The following is a 13097-nucleotide window of genomic DNA, read 5'->3' as shown; positions in this document are numbered from 1 at the left end:
TACTTCCCCAACAACTTCCCTTCATCCACACCAGCCCTCCTCATCTCAGCGCACGGAGGCACTGCTTTATACCTCATTTAGGATGGTGATGAGAGCCAGTGAATACTCAATGACCTGCTGGGGGTCGCTCTGTTTTACCAAGCCCTGCAGGACCACCTCAGTCTGGTTGTAAAGCCAGTGTGGGAGGCTGTGGAATCCCTCTGGCGCACTGGGCAGAGTGATGGTCATGGAGCTGGAAAGAAAAAAAAACAGAGATCAGTGTCATATATAAAATTCCCTGAACCAAGAAAACCAGCCATGCCCTTGTCCCCGACTTGCTAGATTTCTAGGTGCAACACTGTGGGGGATCTTACGAAAGTTGGATCTAGAAATGGGTCCATTCTTCAAATGGAGCTGCTCCAGGTAATGAATCAGTTTGGCTCCCCTCCCTGTGCTAAGGAGAGGGGGAGTCTTGCAAGATAAACAGCACATCTTTGCATTTCCAATTTATCTCTCGCTGCAACTCATTCATCATGGCGGCAGCTATGTGCTGTTGACAAGGACAGGATATTAATTCTCCCTCGAGTCAGACAAACTGGACAGCGTGGCAGCTGTAGCTTCTCCTCTGATTTATACTCCAAGAACAAGTTTGTGTTTCAGAGAGTATTGATCTACCACCTGCCACCCACAGTGACACACTGCCTCAAAAAGAGTTGTAAATCAGGACGAGCAGGTATGTCCTCTTCAAGGTGGCCAAACTGCCAGGCAGGAAAGTCAAACTGTTTTTTGAGTGTGGAAAGCAGCAAGAGCGTAAGAGGAGGGGAGGGGCAGGAAGGACAGGCTAGCCTGAAGATGGGGGGCACACCCACAAGAGCCTTCTCCATGCTGCTATCAGGACTCTGCACCAAAGCAAACACTTCTTCCCCTTCAGTCTCACACTCTCTTCCAAAGTGTTGCAAACCACCCCGAGAAAAGGAGAGCACATTTTGTAGGAGATGAAAACTTTCATGAAATGCACCTGTCCATTTCGGCTCAGGACGACTTCATTCATTTTGCCCCTGTGGTTGATGTTCTGACAACACGCTGCAATTTTACAGTCCCTGTCCCTGACTACAAGGATAGCACTGTGTTAGCACCAATGTGAATTAGGTAAGTGTGACTTGCAGTGAAGTGACGCCAGGTGACTGAACACCTTGATGTTCAAAAGGTAGAAAAACTACCCACTGGGAAAGGAGACATTATTTGCAGTCCATATCTATAGTTAAGCTGTTCATCTCTCTATGGGGCCAGGATGATCATATCTCACACAAGGCCTGAGGGGAGTAACTGCTCAATATGGCAAATGCAACTCTTCCAAGTTCCAAACGGCAGAAGACATTTTCAGCCCTGCAACAAAGGCTTCGCCACAAGGATAAACTGTCCTTACAGAAGCATCCCTATAGGATTCCTGAATGATGGAAATTCACCCAGAATAATTAAGCTGAACATGCATTTTAGCAAGGAAATGGAGAACTCAGGCCCTACAGCAAGGGTTCCCAAAGTGTGTGTCACAAAGCCTTAGAGCTTTGTGGTATGCTCACAGGGCACTGCACGATGTCCATGGTCGCTCCTCCAACGTGTTCCCTTCCAGGCACAGCCATTTTGGAAATTGTGAAATTTGGTGAGATCCAAGATGGTTTGGGTGAAACCATCTTGGATCTCATCAAATCTCGCAAGATTTGGGTACTGCCATCTTGGATCTCGTGAGATCATTTCGAAGATGATGGTGCTCAACTCAGCTGGGAAGAAAAGTCTGCATAGGTGTCTTGACCCAGGTAAGTTTGGGATACACTGGCCTACAAGGAAGTTACTTTCCTTATTGTAAAGCAGGACCCTTACCTGTTGATGGCGACAACAGTCGCTCCAAGCTGATCCTGTACCAACACCGAAACAGACACCAGGAAGCTGCTCTCCTGGAATCCCGGAGGCAGGAAGGCAGCATGCTCGGCATGGCTCCCTTTGTACACCCAGAATTTCTCGCAGGAGCCGTCCCGACAGCGCTCAGCCAGGAGCATGTACACCAAGGGGGTGTCTTTGTCTTCCATGTCTCTCCAGCCTGCCAGCCAAACACAGGACATCGGCAGTTTGAGGGGGCGGCACACCCCTTTCTGCAAGAATAGCGGACAACCTCTCCCCATATTCCTCCCATCTTTGTGCACCTGGAAATCCAGCATTCAGAATGAGGTCTGCACACAAGGCTACTCTACGCACAATATTGGAAAACTACAAAAATACCTTCAGTTGAAGAACAGTTGATTTTGGACTTAGTAGAAATGGTTAAACTAACTATGCTAGTTAAAGAGAAGTCAGTAAATACTTTTCTGGATAATCAGAAACCACTCATTGACTTTTTGCACATAAAGGAAAAAAAATTAACGAATAAGGATACTTTAATCAGATTGAAACTATATGGATGGGACTAGAAAAAAGTTGATAACCTGGAAAGACATATATCTATATCTATACAACCTTTTAGGTATATGCCTCTTCTTACTCGTTTTTAATCTGTTTCTTTTTTCTTTTTTGGTTATTTGTTTTCTTGTCTTTTTGTATTATTTTGGGAATAAATAAATAAATTTTATAATGATGATGATGATAATGACGACGACGACGACGACGACGACGACGACACAACAACAACAACAACAACAACAACAACAACAACAACAACAGAATGAGTTCAGCACAATCAGCCTAAACTCCAGCCATGACTGAGCAGATCCTCCAGGCCTGACTCGGCAGTTGGCTAGTCCAGGTCTGCATCCGGTGATGTCAGGCATGGCAGGAGGGGCACATGCCCTGGGGGCCACTTGAAGGGGGGCACCAGTGTGCAGTTTCTATCAAAGTTGAGCAAGTGGAGGCTCTCATTGAGAACAAGGCAGGAGGGGCTACACGTTTTCTAAAACATTCCCCAAAAGTTAAACTCTCTACCCCTGTTTGCTGGTATTCAGGGCAGTACCATTTTTTTGCTTTAAAACCCTCCTCATTCATCCTAGCAATGATGACCGCACAAAACATCAACACTGAGGGTGAGTGAAGCCAGTTCAGAACGAGGGAAATGCCTGTTTAAAAATCACTCTGAATCAGCTTCGTTGACCTGTGATGACATCACACAATGCAATGTCATCATGTGGCCAAATCTGACTGGCTCTGTGATGACATCACTGCCAAAGGCAATTTGACTTGCAAAATGGCAACAGAGCCACAACTAATTGGCGATTAGCAAGAGGTTCACAGTGGTGCGGAATCAGGTCTGAAATGGGCAGCCTGGTAATCCCTTCTGCAGCACCCCCTCAATAATATCCAAAACTGATATCCAACAAGTAGGTGCTGTTGGGGGGGGGGGGGAGGAGAGAAAAGGTTCTTTAAAAAGCAGCCCCTCATTTAGCTCAGTTCTCTTGACTAAAGAGAGGGAAAATACTCCCAAATATTGAGTATTCCTCCTTTGGGAGGAACTGACTACTTCTTCAACTGTATTTTGAGCTGCTTTCTGGAAATCTGCCAGCAAGTAACAGAAGGGTCAGGACCTCTTAAGCCCTGGGTACAGGGCTTTGGGTTGAATTTGACAACTGGAATGCAAAACATGACAGCATTTTTCCTGTAGCCCAACACACTGTCAAAAGTATTACGTTGTGTGTACTTCCTGCCCTCTTCTTCCAGAGAGTCAAGGATGGCTTTTTATCCTAACAACCATCCTGCAGGGTAGGTCAATTTGAAAGACAGTGACTGTGCCTTGGTCAGACCAGCCATGGCTGAGTAGTGATTCAAATCCAAGCCTCCCCAAAGCCAATATTTTGATCCAATACACCACACTGCCACTCTCAATCCTCTGGTGACCCACCACACCACACCACACCACACACAAATACAGTGGGCTCCTGGTATCCTCAGGAATCCGTTCCAGGACCACCACAGATACCAAAAGCCGTGGATACTGGAATTCACAGGCAGTGGCAGCATGGCACCACAATTACTCATCTGAAGGCTGTGCCCATCCCTCCACAGGTCACACCAGCCCTCCCAGCCTCCTCAAAAGCTGCCCAGGCATGAATGGAAGTCACTTCCAGTTTGGCTGGCAAATTCCAGTTGTGTCTGGGGATGTTCTGAGGTGCACCAGCTGAATCAGAGGTGGCTTCTGGTTGCATCTGGGAGGCTGTCTATGGTCCTCTGCAGATGGGTTCAACATCTACAGATGCTCAGATTTGTGGATGCTGAGCCCGCAGATAAGGAGGCCCAATGAATGCAACTAGTCCTCAGGTACAGATCTGAAACCAGTGCCTGATGTCTCCTGGGCAGTGTTTCTTACCTGTGCACTCGAAGTGGATCTTGGCAGTCAGCGCCTGGACGGGTCCCACTGGTGACAATTGGCAGGTGCCCCCAAAAGGCGGCTGGTTTGGAAACAGGTCTATGGAGGCATATCCTTCCTCTCCGGTGGCCAGATCGGTGATGTGCAGGGTGAAGGTGTAGCCCTCGCCATCCTTCAAAGCCCCTGGCCTCAAAACCAGATTCATTCCAGTGTTGCCAGTAGAGGTGGTGGTTTTATTCAGGACCAGAGATTTGTTCTTGAAGCTGTGTGCTGCCCATCTCTATTCCAGAAAATGAAGGAATGGGATGGTGGGGGGAAGGGGCACAGCAAAGAAAGTTTCAACTTCAAAAATCTGAACATTAAAAAAAAGAACTTTCAATGTTTTCAAAGCAGAAGGATGTTCAACACCCAGCCAAATGTTTCAGCGATAACTCATGCTCTGTTCTCATGCAGTTGGGTCCAAGAGAACAGGCTGCCAGGTGGGACTGCAAGAGCCACTTCCAGCCTCTTGCATGATGTCACCCTCCAATGGAACATTTCATAAGAGGGAACAGTCAACACAGGGAAGAAAAATGTGGAGCCCTGGAGACTCTGCTGTGGTGTCTCATCGCTCTATTTTGGGGATGTGAGCTAGTGCAGTGCTTCCAAACCTTTCTAGCACTGGGACCCACACTCTATCACAGCAATTTTCAACATTTTTCATCTCATGGCACACTGACAGGGTGCCAACACTGTCAAGGCACACCAACAGTTTTTGATAAGTGGCAAGGCACACTGCCCTGCCAGTAGGAGGCTCACATCTCCCAATGGCTCTACTAATAAATGAACCTCCCCCAAATTCCTGCAGCACACCTGTGGACCATTCACGGCACACCAACATGCTATGGCACACTTTAAAAAAAAAAAAAAAAAAAGGGAGATCTAGAAAGAAATAATATTTTTTGTATTTATTTACAAGTAATAATAACCAGAAAAAAGATGCTCAAACATTCATCTCCCTATGCTTATACATGCTTGCAAAGTGCAGCAGCTCAGCTCCTTGTAAAGTGCAGCAGGTGAGCACTTTGCTAGACAATTAGCAGCTATCCAATTTCTGAACAGCCTCAGGGCTTGAGGCAATTAGTTATCTGAGCAGCCTGCATGTTAGAGAGAGGAGACTAACCAAACATTAACAAGAAGCAGGACAGTTCCTGCTTCCTGTTAACATTCTGGCTGTGTCCCTCTAGTGTGCAGGCTCCCTTCCTGCATGTTGCATTCCTAAGTTAAACAAGAAACTGTTCCTCTGTTAAAGAAAATGAGTGCTTCCACTGCTATGAAAGAAAAACAAATGAGCATTCCCTGAAAACAGTGGTGTCATGAATAAGTACATGTTAGGCCTAGGTTGGCAGTAGAGGCCTGAACCAAACTAAGGCAGTGTAACTGAGAAGTTGCTAGCAGTTCCCAGCTGCAGGAATGTGAGTAAATAAACAAAAGGATTGTTGTCTCTCCTTTGCTGGCCAGGAAGGACGAATAACAAGATTTACAACCCACTGGAATGTTTAGCACCTTAGCAGACAGAGAGGCACCTGATCAAGGGTGATGGAGTGTAGCTGTGGATCTCCGGTTGGGAGGGGTAAGAACTAGGAGGGGTTAGCAGCCAGACCAACTTCAAGAAGGTTCTGTTCCGCAAGGGTTCTGATTGGACAGTCTAAATAAGTATGAAGTCACCTCAGTACTATTAGCATAAGAACAATAAGTGCCCAGGGGGTGTGAGTGTTCCTGCTTGAACAGAGCTTTGGATGAAACATCTGCACACGTGGGAGCTCCATTGTCCATCATGGGCACCTGGCCTCATAGGTAGCCCTGGAGCTAAGAGATCTACAAGAGTAACTGACCCAGGTGAGAGACAGGGATTAATAGAGATAGCCAGCTAGCTTTGTTATTTTATTGCTGATATGTTTCCTAGATGTTTATGCCTCTAGCATTTGCTGCCTTATTGTAGAGTGTGTAACCTTATGTACTTAATAAACTAAAATATCTTTTACTAATTAGTTTCACTGTCTGTTGGGGGCAAAGGTTCAGAATCCAGCCTAGCCATTCAGCAAGCTACCAAGTACCCGTTGAGGTCTAGCAACTTGAGGACTGAGGCTTTGATTAAAAAGAGCTCAGCACCTGCAAGGGTCTCTGTGTCCCTGGACCGAGGCACTGGCAAGTACAGGGTGGTGGCAGTACTACTGGGCAAGGGGCCTTGAGGGTTTTAGGGTTTGAAAACCAAGAACCCTAAGCTCCCAAACCCCCCTTTGTTTACGACAAGTGGATAAGGGATAACCTTGGATACTGGATAACCTTGGAACCACAGATAAGAGAAACCTTGGATACCTGATCCAGTTCTGTGGCTACAATTGCTGTTTATTTGCATTTTGGCACACTCTGCCTTGCAGGGACACACTCCCATAAGGTAGCATACTCCCACAGGTGTTCCTGGTGGTTTTCCTGGCAGAGGCTACAATCCCATCCGCTGCCCCACCCAACCTGGAAGTAATTGTGGCGACGTCGTTGTTACCATAATTACCTCCGGTGGGCTGCCTCCTCCATTCCCCCTTTAAAATAAGAGGGAGGGGGCAGCCTAGGCTCCAATGAAGCTTTACCTCCTAGCAGCTTGGATGGCTGGAGCTTTTTCGCACTGCTGGAAGGCACCCAGGAGGCAAGTGCCACCCACCACCTAGGCACCTTCCAATGGTGTGAGAAGGCTCTGAAGGAGCTGTTAATACCACTAGAAGCTGTGTGAACGGCTCCTCACGTCTTGAACGGCGCATGTCTCCTCCAAATTGGGGGAGAAGTGCACTATTGAACTGCCAGGCGGGCTCCTTGACAGTTCTGAGAGTCACCTTCCTCTCCTCCCCTTCCTTTCAAGGGGAGGAGAGGGGGATGGCCCTCGGACATGGTCAGGAACCATGCCTAGAGCGGTTGCTAGGCGTGGTTCACTGTTGATCCAAGGGCTGCCCTCCTCTGCTCCCCTTCCTTTCAAGGTGGAGGGGAGGAGAGGAGGGCAGCCCTCAGATTGGCAGATTGGAACTGCGCCAACAGTGGCTACACTCCTGCACTAGTGACCTAGGCGCAGTTCTCCACCAAAAAGCCAGTGGGGGGGCAGGTTGAAGTGCTGCCCCCAGGTGCCTAAATTTCTGGCACCCAGGGTATTTGCCCCCCTTGTCCCCCCAGGTCCACCACTGGGCATACACAACTTGGACAGAAAGGAGCCATCTAGTAATAAGTGCGCCAGGCCCCCTTTCTCCTGGCCCAAGAAGCACCCAGCTGCCTCCTTACCCCCAGTTTAGAATTGTTCTGGCAATTCAGACAGGTTCCCTCCAGGTACACGTAGGAGCTCTGGCTCACTTCATAGACAGACTGGGCCTTGCAAGAGACACACTCCAGAGACACAATGGGGACCGTCCCCTTCTTCAGCAATACCTGGGAGAGAAAGGAAAATCAGCAATGGGAAGGCAGCTGCTTGGCTCAGTCCCCGCATTGAATCTTCTTCCAGAAGTCTCCTGTAGAGCCTTCCTCTCCCCACATGCAATGGCAACTGGGGGAGCCCCTGCATAAGTACAAACTGCAGAACCAGCCTCCTGCCAGTGGACTGCTCAGAAAGGCACAAGGGAGGCAAGTTTCGCTGTGACTGCCTCTGGGCTCCCACAGCTTTTACAGACTCATGGGTGGGCAAAACCAACAGCTCAGCTACTTGCTATAACAAATATGGCAGGAGTCTGCCACAGACAGGGATTCCCCCAGGCGCTGTAATGACTCCAACAACAGACCTGTGTATACAGTAGGCCCTCTCTATCCACGGGCTCAGCACCAGTGAATTTGAAACTTGTAGCTGGAGGGCCTCAGAGGACCACCCAGGTATGACCAGAAGGTGCTGGTTTGGACTTCCAGTTGGGTCCAGAGGTGTTCTGAGGGGCAGGGAGGCCACAAGAAACCTGGGGAAGGGGGCAGACATGGCCCCAGATGATTATGGTGCAATGCACACCTCCTGCAGATTTCATTATCTGCAGAATTTGGTATCTACAGAGGGTCCTGGAACAGAACACCCATGGAGTCTGAGGTCCCACTGTACTCTGTTAAAAATGAGAGCTTGGGCAAAACATGGCTTATCAGTTGCACAAAATTTCAATAATTCAGAGGACAGGTTGTGAATCAGCCCTTGTCCCTCTGGGGAGAAAGGCGGGGTAATAATAATAATAATAATAATAATAATAATAATAATAATAATAATAATAATAATAATAATAATATTGTCAAAAAAAACTGGCAGTTGCTGGACAAATTACAAGCGATGTTCGGCACTTCACTGGTCTCAATGCACACTCTTTGGCAAACAATTACAGGTGGGACCTTGGTATCCACTGATTTGGTATCCACCGATTTGACTCACCGCTGATACTGAGGTCCACCTTTAAATGCCTTGTAACAAGGAAAAAAACACCAAAATCCAATTTCCTACCTTTGCGTTGTTAACTATAATTTCATTCCTTTAGATTCCATTATTCACCCCATCTAGCAGCTGAATGCTAGTGTCTATACCAATGCATTTTGGGGTGATAATGGAGGAGCAAGAAACCTAGAAGTGGGTCTTTAAGGCTATTTTCCCACTGATTTGGTATCCACTGGTTTTTTGTTTTAATCCACTGGGGGTTCCAGAATGGAACCTGGATTGGGGGCTCTAAGGATGAGGACTGCAGGACTCCTACATTCCACCCTCGACAGTCTATGGGGAGACCCACCTGCTATTTACCAAGGATGCATTTAACAGCATATGTAGTCCAGCCTTTAGTTAGTAAAAGGTCAGAATCACCAGTCCTATCTCCAATGTATATCTCTCCATCAAGTCTGTTTATCATCCCAGGACTGCCTTCCATCCCATCACACTTGGCTCTCCAAGAGTGCAATCCTATACACCAGTGGTTCTCAAACTAGCCAGGGGAGCCATAGAATCCTCATGAAAAACCTGCCACTCTATATAATATATAGGATAGTAGCCCTAACGAGGAGCCACAGTTAATGGCCCAGTAGGTCAATTGAGCCACTGGTTGAAAAAATTTGGGAACCACTGCTATATACTCTCACCTGGGCGTAAGTCCCAATAAAGTGAACGAGCTTACTTCTGAGTAGACACGCACAGCTCTGCACTGCATGGGAGCTACACAGCCTGCTTCTCAAGGCACCAGAACAATTGTTGACTTCTCTCTGTCTCTCCCCTTATGCCTGCCTCTGCCTCGCTCTCAGAATCCAGCTCCCCACAGCTTCCCTGGCCAAATGAATCTTTCCAGCAGGAGGACCAAAGCCCTGTTTAAACAAGGAAGGCTGTTAAAAGAGCAGGAAATCTCTGTGCTGCAAGCAGGCTGCAGGCCCCATTCCTTGTACGGCCTCCGCACATTTCCTGCGACAGTCAAATCACTGTTTTGAATTCACGTCTGCAAGTTGAAGATAGTACGGAATGTCCTGGAAAGACTATCAATTTGACTTGGATTCTTTTTTTTCCTCTCCCTCCCCTTCCCTTCCAGCCTCCTGTTTCCAAAAAAGAAAGGGAAAAAAAGCCGATCAAAGCAGTAAGAGTCTCAACTTCCAGACGAACAAACTACATCCCTAACTGCCAAGCGTCTCCTGCAGCACTCTGGTGATAGAAACCAGAAGGTCCACTGGCCAGCAGATGCCTTCTGCTGTTCATTTTGTTCTTAGGCCCACCAATAGGAGTAGGTATTAAAAGAAGGGGGGAAATCATCGCTCTGCCTTTTCCAAGCCAGTGAAGGGGGCTTGTAGGAAAAGCACTGGAAAAAACTTAACGCAGTGTTTCTCAAACTGTGGGTCAGGACCCACTAGGTGGGTCACCAGCCAATTTTAGGTGGGTCCCCATTAATTGCAACGTTATTTTTAATATATTAGACTTGATGCTAACCCTGGTATGTGACTACATTTGGGGAAATGTGATAGATCTGCACTTTCATCAGGCTACTATGTATAAGCTTTTAACAATGACAGTCAATAGAGCTGACTCCTGGGTAAGTGTGGATAGGATTGCAACCTTTGGGATGTTTAGAGAATTTTTTTTTAAACAGATCACTAACTCCTTGAGTGTATTAGGAGGGTTCTTCTTTATCTGAAATAAATTTTTAAACTTATACTTATTGCAAACTTTTAACTTACTTGATTGATTTGATTTTGTTGTATGGGGATGTTAAAAATTTTCCTGCTTGATGATGTCACTTCCACCCATGATATCACTTCTCATGGGTCCCAACAGATTGTCATTCTAAAAAGTGGGTCCCAATGCTAAAATGTTGAGAACCACTGATTTGATGAATTTTCTGCATTGTTTTCACTACATCATACGTAGGACAGATACCTGTTCCTTCCTTCCTTCCTTCCTTCAGGGAGGGGAGTCTGAAGGACTGAGATCCTAGAGTGTACGGGTAAACATCAACACATCGCTGGGTCCAAACGGCCTCCACCCAAGAGTTCTGAAGGAACCCACACACAAAATTGCTGATCTCCTCTCAAAAATATGTAACCTGTCCTTTAAATCAGCCTCTGCGCCAGAGGACTGGAAGGTAGCCAACACAACAACAGCTTTTTAAGAGAGTCAGGAAATTACACGACACTCAGCTTAACATCTGTTCCAGGTAAATGAGTGGAAAACATCATTTAAAAATAAAATGCTTCAGCTTATAGGAGGAGGACTCTTGAAGAAGAACCAGGACAGTTTCTGCAGAGTTAAGCCTGCTGCCCTAACATTCAGGGTTTGTTTGAGAATGTCAAGAGGCATAATTATGCATGGGATGGATAGAGGGAAGTTCTTTTCCCTTTCACACCACACCAGAACCAGGGGACATCCACTAAAATTGAGTGGCAGGAGAGCTAGAACAGACAACTGGAACTATTTCTTTACCCAGCATATAATTAATCTATGGAACTTCTTGCCACAGGATGTTATGATGGTGTCTGGTTTAGATGCATTTAAAGGGATTGGACAGATTGATGGAGGAAAAGTCAATCAAAGGTGACAAGCCATAATAGGCATAAGCAGCCTCCTGGTTTTAGACGAAAGCTACCTCCAAATGCCATATGCAAAGCAGTGGCAACAGGTATTTTGTTGTCTTGTGTGCTGCCGGGGGCATCTGGTGGGCTACTGTGAGATACAGGAAGCTGAACTGGATAGGCCCTTGGCCTGATCCAGCAGGGCTCTTCTTATGTTCTTAGGTCAGTGGTTCTCACACTTTTAGCTCCGGGACCCACTTTTTAGAATGAGAATCTGTCAGGACCCACCGGAAGTGATGTCATAACTGGAACTGACATCAGGGCAGGAGGTCTGGTCTAGAGGGTAGAGCCTCCGTCTGCCTGAGGTAACATCCGAAGGTCGCCAGTTTGAGGCCACTGGCACCGTGAATGGCGAGGCCTTGAAGCAGCTGACAAGCCTAGCCGAGTTATGCTGAGTTATTCCACCTGCTCTTTGGCCGCTGTCAGCCTGTGTGAGAGGAATCTGGAGGCCAGAATGCGATACCAGTTCATAAAAGATCCATCCGAAATGTTGTGGTTCTTGAAAGACAGAACCTTCTTCGATTGTAAAAATTCCTATTGGGATTTAGTATAGCCTGCCTATGTAAACCGCCTTGAATTAAAGTCTGAGGAGAAATCTGACGACCAAGAAAGGCGGTATATAAATACCTGCATTAATTATTATTATTATTATTATTATTATTATAGTCGGTCCCAACCCATAGTTTGAGAAACTCTGTCTTAGGTGGATAGAGGCAATCCAGTGGACACTGTATAATAATAATAATAATAATAATAATAATAATAATAATAATATACAGTATTTATATACCGCCTTTCTTGGTCTTTATTCAAGACTTTATTCAAGGTGGTTTACACAGGCAGGCTTATTAAATCCACGCAGGGATTTTTACAAATTGAAAGAAGGTTCTCTCTTTCAAGAACCACCACATTCAAGCTGTTACACTCCGATCTGGTTTAACATTCTGGCCTCCATCCTCCCACGCTCCGAGCAGATGGAACAGCTCAGCTGCAGCTTGTCAGCTGCTTCAAGGTCGCACGGTGCCGGTGGCCTCGAACTGGCGACCTTGTGGATGTTAATCTTCAGGCAAATGGAGGCTCTACCCTCTAGACCAGACCTCCTGCCCGATTTTCCTCCTAGACCAGACCTCCTGCCCGTATAGCTCGATTTTCAAATATCTGTCTTGGTGGTCAGGGCTTTTAACTGGCTCATTGCTGATCTGGAGTTAGGGGTGCAAACACTGAAGTGGCCAACAGTGAAGTGGCCAAGTTTGCAGAAGACACCAATGTTTTCAGGGTGGTAAAACCCAAAGCAGATTGAGAAGTGCTTCAAAAGGCTCTCTTCAAAAGGGCAACCAAATAGCAAATATAGTTCAATGTAAGTAAGTGTAAAGTGATGAACGCTGGTGCAAAAACACCCCAACTTCACAGATACACTGATGGGGGGGGGGGTCTGAATTGTTGGTGACAAAGAACAAAAGAGATCTTGGGCTCATGCTGGTGAACTCCATGAAAACACTGAGTCCGTACGCAACAAAGGTGAAGAAGGCAAACTCCATGCTAGGAAGGTACGTTTGCGAGACCCTAGCGCTGATCGGTGCTGGGCTAGTTCCAGTGAATCACCAGTACTCCGCTGCTTGACAGTCGCATGAACCACCAGGTGGAGGAGAGGTAGATGGGGGCATGAGGGGAGGCGAGGAGAAGGCATTTGGGGGCAGGG

The 13097-nt window shown here is 46.8% G+C and overlaps 1 protein-coding gene across 3 annotated transcripts in view; it reads right to left on the bottom strand.

The window, feature by feature from the left end:
• PKD1 (polycystin 1, transient receptor potential channel interacting) overlaps nt 1-13097 on the bottom strand; it is a 91350-nt gene that overhangs the window by 40424 nt on the left and 37829 nt on the right. For all 3 annotated transcript variants that reach the window (XM_066640787.1, XM_066640788.1, XM_066640790.1), the window contains 4 exons: nt 7628-7771; nt 4325-4604; nt 1858-2074; nt 73-232 (listed from right to left, as the gene is read on the bottom strand). In XM_066640787.1, the coding sequence (XP_066496884.1) occupies nt 73-232; nt 1858-2074; nt 4325-4604; nt 7628-7771 (801 nt within the window). The remainder of the gene's footprint in view (nt 1-72; nt 233-1857; nt 2075-4324; nt 4605-7627; nt 7772-13097) is intronic.

The sequence above is a fragment of the Tiliqua scincoides genome, chromosome 13, assembly GCF_035046505.1.
Source record: "Tiliqua scincoides isolate rTilSci1 chromosome 13, rTilSci1.hap2, whole genome shotgun sequence".
NCBI lineage: Eukaryota > Metazoa > Chordata > Lepidosauria > Squamata > Scincidae > Tiliqua > Tiliqua scincoides.
This window is presented reverse-complemented; position numbering and strand designations above follow the sequence as displayed.